The 23,405-nt window shown below is 38.0% G+C and overlaps 2 protein-coding genes across 5 annotated transcripts; both read left to right on the top strand.

Annotated features, from left to right (window-relative positions):
- Nucleotides 1-794: 794 nt before the first annotated feature.
- On the top strand, nt 795-8,458 carry rcbtb1 (regulator of chromosome condensation (RCC1) and BTB (POZ) domain containing protein 1). 4 transcript variants are annotated; one of them, XM_008426878.3, is made up of 14 exons: nt 800-1,021; nt 1,208-1,367; nt 2,059-2,305; nt 2,777-2,927; nt 3,536-3,702; nt 3,911-4,069; nt 4,145-4,252; nt 4,366-4,508; nt 4,738-4,801; nt 5,445-5,571; nt 5,959-6,085; nt 6,289-6,440; nt 6,528-6,658; nt 7,218-8,458. In XM_008426878.3, exons 3-14 carry the CDS (start codon nt 2,180-2,182, stop codon nt 7,356-7,358), a joined length of 1,596 nt encoding a protein of 531 aa, XP_008425100.1. In that variant the 5' UTR covers nt 800-1,021; nt 1,208-1,367; nt 2,059-2,179; the 3' UTR covers nt 7,359-8,458. The 4 variants fall into 4 exon arrangements, with proteins under 4 accessions (XP_081472530.1, XP_008425100.1, XP_008425108.1 ...); XM_008426886.3 differs by lacking the exons at nt 800-1,021; nt 1,208-1,367 and adding an exon at nt 1,473-1,616; XM_008426895.3 differs by lacking the exons at nt 800-1,021; nt 1,208-1,367 and having other exon boundaries at nt 2,246-2,339; nt 2,777-2,931.
- Nucleotides 8,459-9,203: 745 nt separating this feature from the next.
- On the top strand, nt 9,204-21,518 carry cdadc1 (cytidine and dCMP deaminase domain containing 1). The gene is made up of 11 exons (XM_008426908.3): nt 9,204-9,736; nt 10,726-10,826; nt 10,923-11,100; nt 12,339-12,621; nt 13,394-13,600; nt 13,687-13,784; nt 15,238-15,287; nt 15,612-15,781; nt 15,867-16,056; nt 19,824-19,872; nt 19,961-21,518. Exons 1-11 carry the CDS (start codon nt 9,643-9,645, stop codon nt 20,056-20,058), a joined length of 1,518 nt encoding a protein of 505 aa, XP_008425130.2. The 5' UTR covers nt 9,204-9,642; the 3' UTR covers nt 20,059-21,518.
- The last annotated feature ends 1,887 nt before the right edge of the window (nt 21,519-23,405 follow it).

Here is a 23,405-nt window from a genome sequence, read left to right on the forward strand (position 1 = left end):
AAAGTTGCTTACAGCCCCTGCAGCTGAGTCACAAATTTATAGAATATTTGAGTCATAAAGAAAAGGTGTTTTTTAATCCTCCAAAGTAACCACACTTACCCCTGAGTGGCAGATTTGTGGAATGAGAGCCTCTGTGGGAGATGTGGCTTTACACAGAGCAGTTGACATATTGATCTGTTGGCTCAGATAGAAAATTAAAACTCAGGCTTCTTCCAGGCCAGGGCATATCAGATGACTGCAGGGCACAGCTTAGTGCAACACTAGTAGGTTACTGCTTAGGGCTTCACATTTTGTAGCTTACATATTTTGTTCAAACTTAAAAACTTTTGGAATAGGCTCTTCATCTTCCCACTTTTTCTATTAATGCCAAAGATCATCAACAGGATCTGCTGATTATTACATTCAACACTTAATCTGATGGCGTAGAAAGATACATGAATATCGATAAAACCTGCAACGATCACGTGTTGCACCTCTCCGTTCCCTGTGGCTTTCGAGAAGCAAATAATCTAAATCTATGTGAACGTACGCCATCTGCTGTCCATGTAAGGTAACTACAAGTCCATGACGCGGTGATGAGTTTTTCAACCTCCACCTTACACAAATCTAAAAAAATATTACGACAGTCTTATAAGAAATACTTATATTATTTGACTTGTTTTTATCGTCAAATAATTTTTGTGTACATGAAAATACACAAATGAGTTAATGTATGGAAGCGCTCCACCCACACATAAAGCCCTTAATAATCAAGACTCATTGTACATCAGAGCTCTGATTGGTCCATATGTTTCTGACGAGGGAGAGAAAAAGGCAAGGAGTAACACCAAGAGACACTTGGCATATATGGGGCTCGAAGCCTTACCACTACTGGTTGACATTGGCATCTGCACTTTGGCGCATGAGGTGGAAACAGGTGTGTGGAAACACCTGCGACGGACTAGAACTGCTACTCCCTGACGCCCTCATCAGTTGGATCACACGGACTGCATAAAAGGACTTGAAACCCAACACATAAACTGTATTGAACTGAATAACGTTTTTTAAAATTCTGATTTTTTTTTCTTTTTACTTCTTTTATTACTTTGGATTAAAGCAAATGCAATTCTAGCTGTGCTAAAAATAATTAACCTTTAGTCTAATTGAATGTAAATATGCATCCAATTTGTCTTTTTGTTTTTTTTTTGTTTGCTTGTTTTTGTAACAGCGATTAAGCTGTTGACCGGAAGGGGCAGCATTGTATTACCATGGCTACTAAATCGAAGCTGCAGTCACACAAAGAAGAAACCCGCCAATAAAACGATCCAGAAGAAGACAAAGAAGACGGGCAGTTTATCCTAGGCAACTGTCTTTATTTACTACACCCGGTAAGCAATTTTACTCCGTGAATTTTGTAGGAGTTTTGTAAATAGTATAGAAATGTTTTTTTTTTATGTTTATGTAGGTAGGGCAGAAACAACGTTGCTCTATTATTTCCTGTCTAAAGGTTTGTCGTTGTAAGGAGATGCTTTAGGAAAGAAGAGCTCGATGAAAATGCTTAACTTACTAAGCTAATCATGCGTAATTTACCTTCACCTTGACGTGGTGCCTCACACGAGTGACTAAAATATATAAAGGTATTTTTGCTTTTTGGTTAAAAAGAGAGTACTTGAGAGAAATGACGCAGTTGTATATAGCTGATAAGTTTTTGTCTAACAGCCAAACAACTTAAAAATTCAGCAATTCAAGAGTTCCCTGCTTACCTAGTAGTACAACATGTTTCTCGTGGCTTTCAAGAGTCCAGTTGACAAAGTATGACACTATCTTTGTTTAGTTCAATAGTTTTTGAAGGAAGAGGAGCTGGATTAGTTACTCAGCAGTTGAAGGATTAAGCATTATAATGAATGCTATCCATAACTATAAAATCACAGTCAAAACCAGGATGGCTGATCTAAAGGACAAACGTTGTTTCTTCAAAGCAACTTTTGATAAATGATGCTCTGGTTTTTGACACTATAATAAAAACGATGTATAAAAGTATTTTCTTTGTTTTAACCATCTCTTCATTTCTGTCTGCAGGAATGTTTCTCCACCTTTTAACTTCCTCCCTTCCCCTAAAAACTCCCACCATTTTCCTGAACTCTTTCATTACTGACTTTTCCTTATCATCGCTGCGAGGGAGTTTAAATTAGCAGCAGCCATGGTAGATGTCAGTAAATGGCCCCTGTTCTCGCTGCTGAGCATCGAGGAGCGAGCCACGGTCCGTCAGGCCTGTGTCTTTGGGACATCAGCGAACGAAGCCATCTACGTCACTCAAGAAAATGATGTGAGCACAAACCGTTTTAAGTCACACACACAAGGTATTCACGTCTTGAACTTTCTCCACACCTTACCACAAACTTCAATGTATTCTATTGTGATTTTTAGGACATGGACCAGGTGTCTGTGTTTTTATAAAAGGCTGGCCATTGTTAAAAAGAAGTCCTGTTTGTCGTTTGCGAACAAAACCAGCATGTGGTAGAAGGTGCTCTGTTTACAGGAGACCAAATGAGGCTTTGTGCTTGCATGCAAAATGCTACGTGGGGCAGAAAATGAACACTGCACATATCCCTAAACATGGTGGTGGCAGCTGCAGGTATACTTCCTCTTCAACAGGGATAATCCTGAAGGAAAATCTTTCCGAATTGCCAGTAGGTGTGGAGGAAGCTACTTGAAGTTGCAGTGTTGCATATAAATGAGGCTATTATGTGAAATGCACAAATTTTCTTTAATTTTTATTTTTAATTTTTATTTTTAGGTGTATGTATTTGGTCTAAACTGCAGTGGCTGCCTTGGGACAGGTGACAGTGTGAGCACCATTGTGCCAAAGAAACTGGACTTCCTGCAGGGAAAGAAGATCGTCAGCCTCAGCTACGGCAGTGGACCTCATGTCCTGTTGGCTTCAGAAGGCAGGTTATTACACTCATTTAGTCTGTACACAGGAAGTCTGTGTTTTGCTCCTTTAGTGGTTGTAAAATGCTAAAGTCTCCTAATTTAAGTTTAAATCTTATGACATGTGACTTTTAGAATCTGTGTTATTCTGGGGAATAACGTCAACATGTGAAATGTCTCAGTAGTTTAATCATATGCATAACAACTTGAAGATTAATTTTCAATTGTTTTTTTTTTTTTTCTCCTATCAAAACTGGAATTTTTCCTTTACTGTTCTGTAAATACTGCAGTTGTCTCTGTTGTTTGTGTAAATTTTTTTAACTACTTTTTACACCCTCCTAACTTTCCATGAATGTGCATGGATACAGCACTCCCTCACAGCCTCAGCACATCAAGCAGAAGGGCGTTAGCTTGAAGATAAGCTTGTGAAGAGATATTTGATCATGGTTTTTAGTTTGGTGTGGCTTGAAGGCAAACATGCTTGGGATTTAATCACCCATAACAAACAAGTCATAACACTTTAAACTAGCTTGCAGCTAATTAAACTCACTTTAGTTTTCATGCTGTTTGTGTTTGTAACTTCTAAAATCAGAGTAAAGGATGTGTATCTGTTGCCGTCTCTCAGATGGACAGCTGTTTGCCTGGGGTCACAACGGTTACAGTCAGCTGGGAAACGGCACAACCAACCCGGGATTTTCAGCCGTGGCGATCACGGTGAACCTACAGAACAAGAAAGTGATGGAGGTGGCATGCGGCTCGCATCATTCTCTGGCTCTCACTCACGATGGAGAGGTAGGAGTTACTTTTATTATCACCTTGCCTGTTATTGGTAATGTACAACATGTATCAAGAGACTAAAAACAGGAGATTGCCTCATTCAAAAATGAAGGGCAGGGCAATGATAGTTGGATTATATTAATATTTAGTCACCATGACGCCCAAAACGGTACATTATGCATATGTTTTTTTTGAGTCTCTAACATTACCACCTTCTCCCCAGGTGTTTGCATGGGGTTACAACAACTGTGGCCAGGTGGGTTCAGGCTCCACAGCCAACCAGCCGTACCCAAGGAAAGTCTGCAGCAGCCTGCAGGGCAAGACTACAGTGAGCATCACATGTGGACAAGCATCCTCCATGGCTCTAGTTGACAACGGAGAGGTGATGATGCTGTGTTTAATTTTTGTCTAATCCTTCTAAGAGCCTGGACTTGATGCATCGTTTTTTTACTTTTAGATTTACGGTTGGGGCTACAATGGAAACGGGCAGCTAGGAACTGGGAACAATGGTAATCAGCTTTCTCCTTGTCGCCTTACTACGCTTCAAGGGTTGTGCATTCAACAAGTAAGAACTTTCTAACTTGCTGTGTAGCTTTAAAGTAATCATGGTTTACAACTGTCTAACTGCGTTGGTTGAATGCCAAATTCAACTCCAACAGCTCTTTACCTACTGTCCAGATTGTTTCAGGATACGGACACTGCTTGGCCCTAACAGATGAAGGACTACTGTTTGCCTGGGGAGCAAATACTTATGGTCAACTAGGAACTGGCAATAAGAACAACCATCTCAGTCCTGTACAAATCATGGCTGACAAAGAGAGGTAAAGTGGAAGGGAACGCATTTTAAACTAAAGGTTCTTTTTCCTTTTGGGATTTAGCCTCCCTGCTTCCTCTCTTTGTTTCAACCCTCTCTACTTCAACTACCACAGGAAGCTAGAAGCAGTAGGCACTTGGCAAAATGATCATTTTCCTTTTCATACACAATGGCTTCAGGGCAGATGAACATCATGTGTTTCTGTGCTGTGTATAAATAAATATGTAATCCTGTAGGGTTGTAGAGATCGCAGCATGCCACTCGACACACACTTCAGCAGTCAGGACTTCAAGCGGCCAGGTACACATTGATTTTTATCTTTGCAATATTTATATATGGACAGAATTGTTCAGGAAACTTTTTTTTTTTTTCACATTTCTTGTTAAAATGATTTGTTTAAAACTACAAACATCTACCTCAGAGGTTTTGACAGGGAAAATGTCAAAAAGTATAAAATTGTAAAGCTTTTCAAAGTCAAGCTAACCAGAATGAAACTGAAAGTTAGTCAGATCTAGATAAGTAATTCAGTCTAGTACTTATTAAAGTTTAACAATGAAACAAGATAAATCTTACAGGTAATCATTCAAGTTTATAGCAAGTCAAACTAAGAAATTTTCCCAATCAAGCCAGTCAGTCAAATTTGGAACCCATCAGAATTGAGCTATAAATAAATCCAGTCCAAATCAAGTTCGCAGCTAAACAGATCAACCTAACAGTGAAAGCAAGTGTAAATGCCTGCTTTGAAAAACTAAAGTACAGATCAGGTTCAAACCACCCTTAATTGGTCAACAAAAAAAATCTAAATAAATGAAGGATGATCACTTCAGACGTGGCCACAGCACTGCAAATAACTTACTTTACAGCATGCATCATTGGCTCTTCCTTGCCTATATCTCCAAATGGTTGTATATTAAAATGCTAATTCAAATACCTGTTTTCCCAGGTGTACATGTGGGGTCAGTGTCGAGGCCAGTTGATCTCATGTCCTCGCCTCACCCACCTCAGCAGCACGGATGATGTGTTCGCCTGCTTCGCTACGCCCCCAGTGACGTGGCGCCTCGTATCTATGGGTAAAATAAAACGATGTGGACAAACTCGCTCACAGCGCCCTCCACAACTTTTCCCCACCCCTGGTAAAGATGCGCAAGAAAACATGAACTAAATCAGTCTTTTACAGTGGTAACGTATTCTCATACTGAAAATTTGAGGGGGAAAAATCCATGTTTTCTTCATTTACAAACCCACAATTATTCGCACCCCTACTGTTAACTGGAAATTAATAAGGGTGGAAGAAATCTAATGAATAAATTGTCAGTGTGAGAATTTGCCATTGCCATCAAAGATGTATTCATTTTAAGGTTTCTTACTCGTCTTTATCAGGTATGAAAATAATTAGTGTACTGTATTCACTAAGTATGCAATAAAATGAACGCCATTGAACTGGCTCATTATTTCAGAATATGATGACTTCAAGACGATTTCCGAGGCTCTCAGGGAAGAGTTTGACTGTCCAGACACCTCCGACCTTAAGTTCAGCGTTGACGGAAAATATATTTATGTTCACAAAGCTGTCCTGAAGATCAGGTTCGTTTATTTCTGTCTGGGAATGAAACTGAATTTGAACGTTTGAGCTTCTCTGTTGTCTAATTGGGCAGAGCGCCGTTAGAAGAAGGGCCAAACAACGGATAAAAAAAACAAAAACCTAATCACAAACATTTGACTTTTATCCTTTCACAAGTACTCTACCTTCTCCTCAGCATAAATGAAGGTGTTTTGTGTGCTGTTAGGTGTGAGCATTTCCGCTTGATGTTTCGCTCCCAGTGGACAGAAGATCAGCAGGAGGTGATCGAGATCGGCCAGTTCTCGTATTCCGTCTACAGATCTTTCCTGCAGTTTCTCTACACAGACGCTGTCGATCTGCCACCTGAGGACGCCATTGGTAAGACGAAACCCACATTTTCCAAATATGTCCGATAATCTTTGCTTTAGGTCGACGCATTTTGTGACGTTTGTATCTTTGGTTCAGGCTTGTTGGATCTGGCTACGTCTTACTGTGAAAACCACCTGAAACGTCTGTGTCAGCAGATAATCAAGAGGGGAATTACTGTAGAAAACGCCTTCACCTTGCTGTCTGCAGCCATTCGATATGACGCAGAGGTAATGGTATTTGGAGAATTGCTCCCCATTGTAAACACTTTGTACTCTTAATACCATATCTGATCGAATCTAATGTTTAACATGTGACCAAAATTGATCATCTAAAGTATATTTTAACATGACCAGAAAATTAATGTACCGCTTTTCCCACCTTCGCAGATGCAGTGTCTTCCAAAAAATGTTCATGCCTTTAAAGATTTTTACATTTTGTCACGCAAAATAGTCGTTTCTACACATGCAATGCTGGTGGAGACGAGATTTGCAAATGTAATTGTATTAAAAGGTTTTCCTGCAAAGTATTGACTCGGAGGGGCTGAAAAAATTTGTTAAACCACTTCCTAAGTATGTGCTACTCTGTTATGACATTCCAATAAAATAAGTTGGTGGTGAAAAAGCTGAAGCATTATGAAAACTTGCATTTCTCCAATTAGTGTGCACTTAAACAGATGCATGAGTAATATCATCCTAAACATTTCTTCTAATTTGCTCTGATTCATTTCACTTTACTGTTCTGTACCACTCTTGGATCTAATCATAATTGTTTTATTTTGTTTTCCAGGACCTTGAAGAATTTTGCTTTAAGTTTTGTGTAAATCACATGACTCGGGTGACTCAGACCACAGCTTTCTGGGAAGTAGACGGAGTCATGCTCAAAGAGTTTATCAGCCGAGCCAGCCGCTGTGGAGCCTTCAAAAACTGAGCGTTGCTCTTGCTTTCTCACTCTTTAAACGCAGGTGTGCTGCAGGTTCAGCATGCCATATTGAACTGACGGTAGTTACCTACGGATTTTAAATCAGCACTTTGGCCAATTCCTGTGGAGTCATTCTGAATGTTCACAAACATGCTGCATGTGCTCTTTAATGCAGTTTTCTTAACCAGTTCTTACATTCCACTGTATTTAACTGCACAATGCACATGAGGAACCGAAAGGCAGGAACGACTGGCTGGTAGCACTGTTCTGCAGCTCATCTTTGTGCTGCATTCAAAGCTCCAGGTTAAGCCACATTTGAAGTTTTAAATTGTATCATCTGTTCAAGTCATTTAGATTAGTGCAGGTCATTTGGTTGATTGTTACCGTTTAAGATATTTTAAGTTCAAAACGACTGTTTTTGGACTTTGCTCTGTAGCACCTAATCTCGCCTGCATTATAAAGTCAAACTTGCTTTTTGAAGAGATTTGAGCGTTTACTTTCAAGGACGTTGCACTAGAGTCTTTGCTAAGGTTGTGCGCTGTTACAATGTTCTAAGCTTTCTTGTTTCTCTGCTAATGTATATGTTTTGAAATTGATTTAAATCAATATTTGACATAACTTAATACATATGTTTGGTTACTTTATTCATAAAGTAATAAAGACTGAATAGGAGTCCTGCTGCCTGGGTGTGCTTGATAAAAATAAATGTTATTGACCAAATTAGTCTGCAGGAGGACAAAGGAAGATCTGTTTCAGTTTCATTTTCTCAACAACCTGGAATTTGATCTTGGGTCTTAGTTTGTGTTCTGTTTAGGGACTGTTTCATATCTAATAAAGCAGGTCAATGGGCAGTTAATGATAAGGTTGAGGTTTACAGTTTTTATTTTTTCTATAAATATGGAAATTGAAACTGAAGATGTGATTTTCCTTAACATGTATTTTTATATATATATTTTTGTTTTTCTTAAGCTCATATCTGCAAACTTAAACACACAAGTCTAAAATCCTTGAGTTGATTTGCTGTTAAATACTTGCAATGATTTTTGCTTTTTTATATTTAGTTTTAAGATGCTCTTTGTCTGAATAAATAAAGACCTTGAAATAAGCAATGCTGGAGTTTTTGACTTGTACACTTTTTGTGACATGGGCCAAAAAATGGTTGAGCTAAAATTCCAGAATAATTTTTTCTTCCAGCTCAATAATAAACTGACCATGTCATATTAAATATGTAAATTGTTACATATTAGTAGGGATTTGTAAATCCAAAACTTAAACAAAATTTTGCAAAATGTATTAAGAAAAGACAGCTACTTTAGTGTTCCTTATATTTTCCATTGTGGGAAGATGGTAATTTTTTGTTATAATTTGGCACAAAAAAAGCCTCCATTTGCGTCAACAACCATTGTAAATTGTGTCATTCTCCAACTGAAAATCGGGCCGCAAAAAATATCCAGGGGCTCGAAATGGCCCCCAGACCACACTTGTACCAAGGGAGGTACACTCTCACAATTGTACATTACTTCTTTTTTTTTTAAGGGCCAACTTCTTGTCATAATAAAAACATGACATTTTAATCTGTATTTTTGTAAATCACAAATGTCAGGATAAATGTGACGGTTACAAAAAATGGCCACACCCTTGAACTAATGTTACTGAATCACCTTTTAATTCAGCTCCAATATTTGATCTGTATCCAATACCAATCCACTCTAAGGTTATCGGTTTCTTTGAAAAAATTTATTCTAAATAAGAATTTCTTGGAATTGCTAACATCAATTGGAATGGGTGTATGATTGGATTGAACAGAGTTGACTTTTGAGTTGTAGAAAATAAAGTTAAAAGCCACTCACAATATGGCGGAACTGCTCACGTGGGACTCGGTCAGCCTAAGGAGGAACATCCAGGAAGTTTGCGGAAGTAGACCAGATTAGTCAAGTTAGGAAAAATTAACCGCAAAGTGCCCCTAATCGTCGCACAAAAATAAGATGTTGATTTTTGCGTTGGTGGGTTATTTAAACTGGAATTACGTTTTCTAGGCAAATGTAACTTTAATCTAACTTTTGATGTTTCTACTCCACTGTGAAAATTGGAGAAAAGTTTTAAATATAACTACGGTTGTTAGCGGTAACAGTTGCTAATTACAGCTCTTATTGTGAAAGAAGCAACCAGAATCGGTGCTAGTCCGCCTTGTAAGCTTTAAACAGGGTCAATGTTTGTACCCTAAGTAGTCTTCCTCTTGTCGCATCTGCGATTGAAACGAAATCTATCTACTGCTCCCTGGTTTACTTTCTGAATGGACGGTACATGGAACCGAACCGAACAGGTCCAGACCGGGCCGTGCCGAGAAACGAAAGACAGCAGCACCCAGACTGATAGCAAGATACAAGGTGAGCTGGATGGAAGAAGCTTCATGTTTCAGCAGCATAGGTTTCTGTCTTATGCCATGTAACAGCCGGTTTCCTACAGATACAGCAGTGACACTTAAAGGCAACCACAGCTTTTAAATGGTTGCTTTTGAAAGGTATGGTTTTAAAAGCATAGGTTGGTTAAAAACAACCATAGCTTTTAAGTGTCCTTCACTGTAATATAGCAATATAACTTTGCTTATGTAACGCTTTAATAATATTACAGTGTAGTGTTTTTTTTACAGAGTAATACTTCCAAATTAGCTGATTTTTGTGTATATAGTCCTTACCAGGATAATATTCTCATTCTATATTGCAGAAAATCCAAATATTTACTAACAGAATATATACAAATGCTATAATGACATACCTACTGTGATAAGTTATATCTTAATAATATATTAGTTGTAACAGATTATTAGTGTGAATGCTGTGTTCAGCTTGCTCTTCTAATGCTGGCTACATCTTTTGGTATTCATAATATTTATACTATACGTTTTTATATAATATTCAGCTTTTTATAGGTTTTTCATCCCCACTGAAATGAATGGAGAAACAGGAATATCTTCCTCCTGTGGCAGAATTGAGAATTAAATATAAAATGTAATTTGTGTTTTACAGATGATGTTTCATCTCCTGTCTAGCTAGGTACAATGAATCACCCAGTTTCTGGGCTGTCAGGGAGGAAACAAGACAGAGGCCATTTAAAAAAAAAAAACTTTTAACACCTGGAAATGACTTCTTATATTTCTGCAAGTCTTCAGCAGTTGACTTCAAATGCTTTTGCCACTTTCAGTGAAAGCATTCAGCATTCACACTTTGCATTTTCACAGGAAATGCAACATTTCTAGTTTTAATTGTCTTTTGGCTATGTCTCAGTCAGCTTTGCACATTTTACCAGCAGAGTTAAAGCATTACAGTGATAACTCATCCCAGTATTGTTTTTATAAATGTATGGTGTCGTCACCAAGGTCACGACCCCAGGTTGTCAAAGGTGAACATGTTTACCTTGTTGAGCTTGTGGATGGAGGTATTCCCTCGGGATCAACCTGAGGACAGTGAACGCAGTCAGGTCAGTGTAAAAGCTGCACAAAGGCAGATTCTATGAACATTGATGTGCACACACCAGAGCGATAGGGACATTTTTAATGCCTGTTCTCCATTTCAGATCCGTGGGACTGGTTTGGTGGTGGTGCATCAAGGGAAAATCTTGGGACTCCACTGTTCTGGAGTCGACCTTCACGCAGCACAAGCAGCCATCATTCAGCACGGTGCAAAACTGGCCGGCTGTCAGCTCTACTTCTCCAGGAGACCTTGTGCCACTTGCCTTAAGATGATCATAAATGGTGAAAAAAAAGTTGAGACTGATTAATATAGACTAACATTTTCTCAAAATTTAACAGTTTATTATATTCCCATACATTGTAATAATGGATTCAAATATATACTGTCTAGTTGGACGTATTCAGTCGCTCATGATGAGTAAAATATACATATACAAATCCAGGGAAGTGCAGCTGACTTTACTACAGTTCCCTCTCATTAGCAAGTATCAAAAACATGCGATTATTTTCCTTCATATTCAATTCTGAAATAATTTATTCATCCCAAAGGGAAATTAAATGTCATCCAAGTATCTTCATAGAGTCGCTGTGGACTGGAAGGAACTCCAGTAGCAGACAGGCTTGCAGCAATTTAAAGAGGCTTCTGACTGAAGACAGCCCAATGACACCCTAACAGCTCAATACACAGAGCAGAGACTACTCCACAGTAACATATTCTGGATGACATCATCAATTATAAATGTCTACAAAAATAAATTCTAGAGCAAGCAAGCACAGAATAATCAAAATCTAACATAAATGTATCAATGTACCAATTAATGGTTGCAATTTGGGAAGATATAGCAACACAACAAATAAATAAATGCTGCAGCTTATGAAGAGATGTAGTCAATCAGACCCAGGACTTTTCTCTTTGGGAAAGAAAAACTAAAGTAGAAAAAAAAACTTAAGTAGATAAAGATAACGGTAGGAGTAGATGTGTCGATAGTTTCTTTCAGGAAACAAAGCAACAGAAAACACATCACTATGTCAGAAGAACTTTCCATTAAAGAGAAAACAAAGGCGAGCACACTGCAACAATAACTACGGGAGTGGTTTAGACACAGTCAATCAGAAGAATGCTTTCTGCGGAAAGGAAAACTAAGGAAGTGTATAGTTAAGGGCAGCAATAATTGCAGATGCTGCATTTTAATGGGCTTTCCGTTTCATTTATCTGCCATAGATGTAGTTCTCTTTTCATTTTTGTCTAATTTCAAACCAATACCCAGATGAAAACTCAACATATTTGTTACATTAAATAACATAGATACGTGAGAGCAATAAAAATAGCAATTAACAATTTTCATTTATCCTACAATCATCATCTCAAGATGTTACTTTATTGTGTCAGGATTTGAAGATTGTCGTCTTGGTAGTTTAATCTACATCAACGTTATCTATGCTGGCTTTTATTAGGGGTTGTTGTACACCGGCAACACACTGAACTTTGGAATTGTCTCAGCGCTTTTTCTCTCCCTCAGCTGGAGTCAGTCAGATCTCCTTTTGGCCCGGGGATCCGGAGATCAGCATGCTGACCCAAACAAGCGCCAGCAGCACGTCGCTCTCTGTGACAGAAGACGTTGTCCTGGATGCAGTTGCAGTAGAGAAGCTGAAGTCCAACAGCCGTCCTCACATCTGCGTGCTACTTCAGCCGCTGGCGCCTGGTCTGCTGCAGTTTGTTGAGGAGACGTCCAGGGAGAGCGATTTCATGAAGAGGATGGCCGAGGATGACCCAGGAATGAACGAACAGGACCTGTTCAACAGGTAAACTCACCATACTGCACATACGTATGTATATATGTATGTGCAGTACATATATATATATATATATATATATTGTATGTATATACAATGTAGATTCTGCACAGTTCAACTAGTTGCCAAACTTTGGACAGGATTAGTGCAAAAGATACCAGTCAGAAAAGAATTACAAAAATTCTCCACACTATTTATTTACTATAAGATATTGAAGACTGTGAATAATAATTGAAGTAAACGATCCTGCCAAAATTAGCATGAAATATAGAAACAAAATAATTTTTTCTTTCATTTTTATTTCTATATTTACTGGCATTTTCGTCCATAAAGATTTGCTTCCTAAAAACACGAAACATCCAGACTTGCCTACAATCTTCCAAAACCTCAGTAGAATGTTTTTCAGTCTGATGAAAGTGATCTTAAAGATTTGCGCATTACTTCAAAAAATATTCTATTACTTTTATTTTAACACATTCCAACAACCTGACATTTGTCAAGGATGCATTAACAATTAAAAACTGGTGAGTATACCAATAAAGAGTTTTACTTTCATTTTAGCAGCTATTTTTCTTTTTTTGTTCTTATTGTTTCTGATAATTTAAATGTAAAGATTGTGAAGTGATGCTTGTTTTTCTTGAGTGGTTATCAGACACCACCAGGCGTCCAAATGAACGTCCCATCTAAAGGACAAGGACACTAAAATAATCACAGGCTGGACTCCGTTTCATTTACACAAAATTTTATGTTTTTGTGTTTAAAACACTAAATTTGTTTTCAGACAACGTCTAAGACACTTCAGAGAATTTTCCAGACAGTTCTTGGTTGGAACATCTCAGCAGCACAAGGAGATTTTGATCCAAATGGGCCTGGAGAACCTCTGTGTGGAGCCCTACTTCTCCAACCTGAGGAACAACATGGCGGCGCTGGTGGAGGTTCTGGCTGCTGTGGCTGCAGCGCTCCCTCAAAACCAATATGGTTTCTACAGGTTGGGAACTTATTTTATTTTCATCAAAAACTAGGTTCTTAAATAGTTGCTTTTTTTTCTTATTGATAATAGTTTTTGTGATTCAGGGAAAACTGTGGAACTACGCCTCCTCATCCAGGGGCCGTGTCTCAGGAGGTGGCTCGCCACTGCATCATCCAGGCCAGGCTACTGGCATACAGGACAGGTTGGTTTGACGCCGCTAAAGAAAACAACAACTCAGACCACAGAGGGATTTAGAGCAGATCATCCTAATATATATATATATATATATATATATATATATATATCAGTGTAGTATTAACAACTTAACTTAGAATATAACTATAGAGGAGGGGTGCTAAACTTTTAATCACATGGGCCAAAACAGTCAAAATTATCGACAAAAAAAAGCATATTTTTAAAAATTAAAATCGCCAAAAATGTGATTTTATTTTAGAGACGCAACAACTATTTTAATTAAGCAACTAAAGTAATCAGTTTTTTTTTTTTTTTAGGAACAGGATTGTTGATACAAATTCCCTTAATAAATGAGAGGCTTTCAGGCAACTTGTGTATTATTTTGGGCTTGACTAAAGAAAACTGAAAAAAATATTTTGTCTATTCTCAGCAATAAAAACCGGATTTAGGTCAGTCTTCATTTGACTGTATTTAGCCAATTTTTAATACATTAATAAAAATTATATTTGGGTGCACCAAGGTATACTTTTCATGAGTAGATGTGGTCATATCATGAAAATAGAAGGAAATCAGAAAGCTTGGAAAAATTACGATCACTTTGTGTTCCATCCAACATTTTTCTAAGTAGATTTTAATACAAAAGTCAGTTTATTGAATTCATTCTCATTTGGCCTCTCAAAATCAGTCCGCAAATGATCCACATGCTCCCTTTTAAACACCCGCAGTTTAGAGATCACGTGCTAACCTAGTTATCACTGGTATTGTTGACAATGTAATAAGAATTAGACTGGTTTAACAGGATGCTTGATTTGAGTTAAAGCTCTATTGCATTTCAGTATGAGTGTTTACTGCTAACAGCAAGTTGCCAGGTCATCTCTTTGATTTTTAATGCTCAATTAGCTAAATGGTTGGAAAATAAGACCTTGGTCATTATTGATGAGCAAGAGTTCTTAAAATAAAGAAACTTTATTACACAGATAATAGAATTTTACTCTGAGCAATTTACACAATTTCATTTTCTGTCATTTATTGTACAAACAAGAGATGAAGTGTTATGAAATAAGTTCTTACTAAATTGCTGTGTCCAACAGGGCCCCCTGCTGATTGGACATGGTACAGCTTTCTTCTTGGATTTCCATAAGCTTGAAGCCATAATGATCTAAAGCAACAATATTTGTGTGACAAATCTGTATTTGTTATATATGTTCAACTTTTTTATTTACGCACTGACGTAAACAAACATTTCCATTAAATTCTGCTTCATTACCCTCTAGTATTTTAAACACACAAATTGATTGAAGTCTTTTGGTGATAAGATATTTATGCAAGCTTGCAGGATGTATTTCTAAAACAACATGATTAGGACATGGTTATGCTACAGTGTTGATGTCTGACTGGTCTATTTTTCACCACTTTTTTTTTTCTTTTTGTTGTTTTTTTTTTTGCCATTGTCATTCCAGAGGATCCAAAAGTGGGAGTGGGTGCCGTTATCTGGGCAAGAGGGCGGTCGGTAAGAACTCCGCAATTTTTTGTATTTCAACATAAAGCTTTAGTCTCTACAATAAAACTTTACCACTCTTTTGTGTGATGGGAACTCTAAATTGGAATTAATTATTATTTGTTTTTTTGTTCAGTTTTTACAGTTCATAGTGCAATGGTACAAAGCAGATAATTCAAGTGTCCTGACTAATTCTTGAGTGACTGCCATGTCGTTTTCCAGCAGGTGGCACCCTTTTACTTAATTTCAATCTGTCTGTAAACCAGTTCCTAAAAGTAAGGGATACTCCAATCACAAATGTAAAAACAATATATATCTTGACCTCCCTCATCCCAGGCTGGCTGTCGAGGAACAGGCTGCCTGGATTTGGTGGGTTGCGGGTACAACGCCTACCCTGCAGGCTCCGAGTACGCAGAGTACCCCCAAATGGACTGTACACAGGAGGACCGTCAGAGACGCAAATACAGATATATCATCCACGCAGAACAGAACGCCCTCACCTTCAGGTCAGCTCGTTTAACAACACCTTCCTGTCAAGTCTGATTTGTCTCTCTTGACTGATGGATGTCTCCTCCGTCTTTGTGTTTTCAGGACGCGAGACGTCAAACCAGAGGAGCTAACCATGATGTTTCTGACCAAATGTCCATGTGACGAGTGTATCCCTTTGATAAGAGGGGCCGGAATCACACACCTCTACACCTCGGACCAGGACAGGGACAAAGACAAGGGGGACATTTCCTACCTGAGATTTAGCACCCTGGAGGACATCAGCAAGTTTGTTGTAAGTTAGCATCAGAGAGAATTAATATTTATTTTTCCAACACAAGCATGATTGACAGCACTAAGGCCAGCCCGCCTCCTGTTTCAGATTGGTTGTTTCTGACTGAGTGGTGTATTTGTGCAGATAGTGTTATGGTCTGGCTCTTAAACCATAACAAATGAAAGGGAAGCAATGCATGGAATAACTTAAAAAGGAATTTATTTAACAAAAGTCATAACTGGTTGGGAAAGAAAGGGACAAAGGGAGAGAGTGGCAGGGAGACGGAAAGAAAAGAGCTGATCAGTCAGAGGAAGTGGTGAGTCTTAAGGTGGATCTGGAGACACTGGCCAGCTGCCTCCACTTCCAATCAGCACCAATTAAAGACATGGATGTTAGAGACCCAGAGGAAAAGGCCTTGGGCCGTAACACCCCCCCTCTTCAAGACAGGGTCCCCACTGGAACCCTGGGCAACCTGTGCATTAACATCTGGAAATAGAGAAAAACAAAATTAAGTGCACTAATATCTCAGACCAGCTGAAATGAAACAAAACTTAGATTCTCTCCGATCCCATCCATACACAACAACTGGTACCTTGAAGTGACTATTAGACAGGTAGGAGAGAAGAAAAGAAAAAATGTTACTGTCTTGGTGCTCTTGACAAGGCATCCGCGATGACATTATCCTTCCCCTTGATATGATAAATATCTAAGGAAAAAGACTGCAGAAACAATGACCATCTCACCAGCCTTTGATTTGGGCAGCAAAAAGAATTTAAGAAGGTCAAAGGATTATGATCCGTAAATACAGTCAGAGGCCCTGAACCCACATAGGAACACAAACCTGACACACAAGTGACCTACCACAGGTTCACAGCCAAATCAAAATGGATTCACCCAGTTACCACTCGCAAAAGCAATAACCAGTAATCCAACCAGATCTGAACTGGTGTTACCCAACACAAAAGATCACAGCAACAAGTGGTCCACTACCACAAAACGTTGCTCCACAAAGTCAGGTAACAAAGCAAGTGACCAACAAATTATGGAGAGCGACACCCACAACACGATGACCCTTAGCATGGTCCAGCACCATACTCAAAGTTACTGCCGTCTCACAGCCAGCAACACCAAAAGGGCATCAACCAAAAGCGAGTCAACATCTCCACAAAACCAAACAGTCACATCACTGCTTGAAAAATGTCAGGGTCTGATTTTTCATTTTCATCAGGACCACTGCTGATCAAAGGTACTGAAACAACAACTGGAGACTCTGGTTGATCAGGCCAGACTTTCCCTCCAGCTATATTGTTCCCCAGTATAACTGTAACACCCATCACAGGCAGCGCTGGTCTTACACCCATTCTTACTTCTCCTTCAAACAACTCTGAATGGAGCACAAGTTTATGTACTGGAACACAAAACACAGACAGGCCCATACCCAACACAGGTATAGATAATCCAGTGTCAGACTCATCTGAAAAAGGTAAAACGGATGCCAAAATGAATGAATCGTATGCACCAGTATCTCTTAAGATTGTAACTGGCATCTTAACGTCACTCCCAACCAAAGAAACATGTCCCTCCAACAGAAATGGTTTGTAAGAACTCAAGTCAGGTTTCCCAGAAGATGACACTTCAGCCATTTTGTGAGGAACATTCACAGAAACTGATGCAGCAAACGCTGCTGGTTTAACCTGAGTTCCATTTTAATTTCTGGATTTCAGCAAAGCACAGTCTTTTTTCCAATGACCTTTTCTGTGACAATAATTACAAATTTTGTCCAGATCATGGTTACTGCGATCCAAAAAAGAACCTCCAGAATGTGTGCTCTCTGCGTGCTCTCCACTTGCATCTTTATGTGTCAAGACAAAATCATCAGCCAAAACTGCAGCTTCTGACACAGTTTTAACCTTCTGTTCATTAATGTACACTGCAATATTATGAGAAACAGAGTTTTTAAATTGTTCCAAAACCATTAAATTACAGAGATCACCAAGTGTCTTAACATCAGAGGAAGTGCACCATCGGTTGAAATGAATTTCCAAATCTCTTGCAAACTCCACATAAGTTTTGTCACCTTTTTTCCAGTTTCTAAACTTTTGTCTATATGCTTCAGGGACTAATTCATATGCTTTCAATATTGCAGCTTTAACCTTGGCATAATCTTGGCCATCATTCAAGCTCAACATAGAAAACGCTTCCTGAGCACGACCAATCAAAACACACTGAAGCAAAATTATGCGGTCTGAATCAGACCAATCTCTTGTGTCTGCAACCCTTTCAAACAAAGTGAAAAAAGTATCAACATCCTTTTCACTGAACTTAGGCACCAAACGCAAGTCATTTAATACATCAGAGGGTTTGCATTTTGAGTCCCCAACACAAGATTCCGCAGACAATTTGCCATCTTTCACCAGATTTAATTTCTCACTTTCCAAATTTATTCTTGCCAATTCAATTTCCTGTCTAATTTTTTCCAAAGCAAGAGCCTTATCCAAATCTGCCTGCTGTCGTAACCTCTCTAAAGCCAACTCCTTTTCTTTCTCCAGTTGCATTCTCAACCTTAACATCTTTTTGTTGTTCAAAATCCAAAACGTCAGACTTTACAACCTGAGCACCCAAATCGTCAGGTCTGGAAGGTGACGACAAAACACCCATCTCAATTAAATTCTCCTTTAAAATTGCTTTAACATTGTCTTTCAACCTTTTATCACCGACACTTATTTTATAGTGTTCAGCAATTTTTACTAGTTGTTCTCTAGAACACTGCTCCAAAAATCCTGCCGATGGAGATTTATTAAAGTCTTCCACAGACATGACTTAAAGTCTTAATCACAAAACAGTGTTTCAAACTTTTAATTGCTGACAATCTGTGCAACACAAACCAATCAACCCAAACCTCCCCTCTAACTGCCTATCAGAAACTTTCTAGCTCAACCCTAGTCTTCAGAGATCAGGGACGGTGGGTATTTATGCACTTAATACCAATAGAGTGGAAAAGGCGACCAAAAAATTGGCAACCCCCCCCAACACCATGGCCGTGCCCCCGAGACAACTGCTCCAACCATATGATCCCACACTACTGTTTTTGAGCACATGAATCCCAAAGGGGAGACACGCTGAGGCCTACAGGGGAATCAGTTCAGATGAGACATAATGAATTGCACAAATCAGTCAACAATTAAGACTTACCAATGAGCTCATCAGAAAGGACAAAATCAGGTAACTTACACCAAACCAGAGAAGAGAGAAAAAAAAAATAAAAAATCATTTTCCCAAAACTAAACTCAAGATTTCCACACTAGCTTCCCAGTTAAATTAACAAACAATGTTTACCACTTAACTAACTCAACAAAACTAACATAAATTTGAACGAGCCCCCAATTTGTTATGGTCTGGCTCTTAAACCATAACAAATGAAAGGGAAGCAATGCATGGAATAACTTAAAAAGGAATTTATTTAACAAAAGTCATAACTGGTTGGGAAAGAAAGGGACAAAGGGAGAGAGTGGCAGGGAGACGGAAAGAAAAGAGCTGATCAGTCAGAGGAAGTGGTGAGTCTTAAGGTGGATCTGGAGACACTGGCCAGCTGCCTCCACTTCCAATCAGCACCAATTAAAGACATGGATGTTAGAGACCCAGAGGAAAAGGCCTTGGGCCGTAACAATAGCGCAAGGAGATTTTTCACAGATTATCTGTCTCACACTGTACTGTCACAACATGTACAAAAAATATTTTTCATACTGTCGCTTTAAGGAGTAAAGTAAGACATGTCTATTTTCTCGCAGTGGCAAAGGAGCCCTTCTATTCCTCCTGAACCGTCTTCTCATGTCGCAAGTAAGTTACAGCTCTGTCCTCGTGCTTTTTCACTTCAACTGTGTTTTATGTTTTTACGTGAAACACTGTGACCTCGTTGTTTCTCTAGATGGTTGTATTCGGAAGCACAGCCGGCAGACTGAGCAGGAGTACGGAAATAAGAAGCTGTGCACCGAGAACACCAAGAGTTTGCCTTCTGGCAGCTGAACGTTAGTCAGTAAAGGACAGACTAGCCTGTTCATGAGCTCAACGCCACAGACGTTATACAAGGGGTGAATAATTTGCTGATGGTAAAATGTGCACCACTACAAAAAGTATTTCCTCCTTTACAGATTTCATGTTTTTTGCTTTTTTTGTCACACTTCGATGTTTCAGATTATATCAAGCAAAGATAACGTCTACCACCACCACGTTTATTTCTCGTCAGCCCACAAAATATTTTCTCCAAATGTCAAATATTTTTACTTATTTACTTAGATTATTATTGTCCAACGTTAAATGCTTCAGTTAAAAATTTTCAGTTTGTCAAGAAAACAAAAACAAAAGAAACCTGTAAGGGGGCAGATGTACGAACAATTTAACAATTTATTTGAACATCTGGGACAATGTAGTAACCTCAGCAACAAGAAGAGTTAGAGAGTCATATGTGTAAGTAGTAACAAAGTGAAATTGTTTTATATTTCCACATGAGAGGACTAAGTGGTTGAGAGTGAGACTTGTTGACAGAGACTTGACGAAAATTTAAAGGAATGCAAATTGCGCTATTTCAAGATGTTTTTATTTGACAGTTTACTACAGAATATCTAAACATTAAGTTTATTTTCCGTTTTAATCCCTTGCTATGTGTATTTTTGTCTGTGGTTCAGACAAAGAAGCTCAGTGTTGCCCGGGTAAACAGATGTGACTTTCAAAGTTTGAAGACACCTGTGACCAGGTTTTGGATCTGAAAAGATAAAAAAGCTTTGTGAAACCAAAATGCTACTTTGATATGTAAAGAAAAAATTGTAAAGATAAGGATTTCATTGTGATTTCTTTGAACCTTTTTGCCTTTTAGTTTACAGCTTGTAAAATTATGTCTCAGTACAAAAAAGTTAAATTTGTTCAAAATGTAAAACTCATTCTGTTGGTTAAAGATTTCAAGCATTTATCTCTTTTTATCTCCCTTTCTTTATTTTGATAACTGTGGTTTACGGTTAATGAAAACCCAAAATTCACTTTCTCCCAAAATTAGTCCTCAGGTTTAATCCCCGACCCCTGATTGTCTTCCACTTCTCTTTCTGCTCACCTTCCTGTTACACAGGTAATGAAAATAAAGAATTTTTTTTATTTCTATTTATGCAGTAAGCTTACCACAATTATCTTTTCTGATAAGCCACAAGTCATTGTTGTGCATTCTATAACATTTAAAATAAATTGTTAAATTATTTGAAATGTGTAATTTGAATTTTAGGTTTTCTTCAGCTGTAACTCACAAACAGTGACGGTTTCTGGTACAGGCGACATATCAGAAGGAGGCAGACCTAGCAGGCTCGGTCCACTTCTGATCACTAATAAAAGAAATAAATGCTTAAAATATTTCAATTTGTGTAGAGTTACTCTCAAAAGTCTACACACCCTTGTTGAAACTTTTCCCGAGTTGGGCTTTTGCGACATAAAAAAACAAGAAAGTGATATCCAACTTTCTTCAAATACTGTGCTCTAAAGATGCAACAAACAAGTACTTTGTCACAACATTTTTGATTCCGTTAGAGCGTAAAATATATTAGGTATGAGCGTGTCCACATTGAACATCTTCCACAGCCCACTTCAGCCGCTGAAGTGGGTTGTGGAAGATGTTTATGAAGTCTTTCTTTTGTTGAGCTGGATGTATGCTTCGACTTACTCTGATTCTGAAAAAATAAATTCCTTCTTCATATTTGACTCTTGAGGTTTTTTATTGGTTGACTTATCAGCGCCGATTACTTTAACTTTGGGGAATTGGTGATTGGCCGATATGTGAAGCCAATCTTATCCATCAATTTTATCTACTTGAACAAAGGTATAAAAGTTAGCCACTGTCCTCTTCTGCTCTGCAGAGAGGTTTGAATGATTGACCGGCCCACCAGGTCATGTCTGCACGTTTGCAGTTAACAGTAGTGACCATACTGTTGCCAACTCAGCAACTTTCTTGCTACATTTGGCGATATTTCAGACAAAAAAATTGGTATCGGCCAAAATCAAGATCGGTAATCAGCCAGAAAACTGCAACCAGTGCACGCCAACTTAAGATGGAATACATACACACATATGACATTCTTTGATTAAATTAATTTCTTAGTTGTAATTACAATAGTTAAAAACTTAATTTATATCAGAAGTCTTTCTCGCCTGAGAATATGGGCTTAGTCTGAGCCTTCAAACAATTTTAATTGCAGAAGACGTTTTACATAACTTATAAGTTGATGTAAAAGTAATCTTTGTTTTACATAAATTATCATGCTCAGCAACAAAATAATATCGCCAATTACAGCTTAGAGTAGCTCATTTGATATGCAGTAGCCATGTAGCCTGATGTAAGAACATTTTTAGCTAGACAATGTCAAACATTAAGAAGTTAATTGTTATTAAATGTTATCAAACACGCCGCTTTGAACCCCAGTAATATACAGAGCCAACAATGAGAACTAACTCATTTAAAGTTAAAGCTCGGTTTAACTTTAAAGACTGCTGTGCAGTCTTTAAGTTGCTGTGCAGTCTTTAAAGTTTGTAGCAAACTTTAATGCTACAAACACTGTAGCATTAAAGTTTGGTTGTTGAGCTGGACCGGTCAAGGTCGCTATCAAGCTAAGTTTCTATTAGCAGCTCCGCAAATCTTTCTGATAAACATTACATTACCAAGACACATTCAAACATACCTTTATGTTGGCTTTTTCTATTCTTCATTTCTTTACTCTCTGCCTGAAGGATTTAGTCCTTTTTTGCGACAAAAAAAAATGGCCAGAAGATAAGTCCTAGTCTAGAACAGTGGTGCCCAATGTCGGTCCTCAAGGTCCTGCGTGTTTTAGTTCTCCCTGGTTTAGCACACCTGAATCAAATGATGGCTCATTAGAAGACCAAAGAAGAACATTGACAGACTGAGGAGGTTGTTACTACCACCAGGGAGAGAACTAAAACATGCAGAAGATGAGTTTTGCCAACTTTGAAAATTAAAATCTTAATTATTCTTATTATTGCTAATATTAAAATATTAATCTTATTATACAATATCATTACTTATATATTTACATATTATATACTATAAGTATATAGTATTATATAATATCATTACTAATATATATATTACATAGTTACATTTATCATATGTGTTATATATATGTAAATATATGTCACCTCTGGTTTGTTGTTCAGAACAAATGTTTACAATACTTAATATTTTGTATCTAAAATAAGAATATAACGTTAGTAACAGATGACTATGTTGTCATTAGTAAACATGTTATATATTTTTTTGTTTTTTACATGTTTCTACATGAAGCTGCTTCGCCAATATCCTGGTATTCTCTAAATGCGTTTCA

This window comes from Poecilia reticulata, chromosome 2, assembly GCF_904066995.2.
Source record: "Poecilia reticulata chromosome 2, P_reticulata-male-v2, whole genome shotgun sequence".
Taxonomy (NCBI): domain Eukaryota; kingdom Metazoa; phylum Chordata; class Actinopteri; order Cyprinodontiformes; family Poeciliidae; genus Poecilia; species Poecilia reticulata.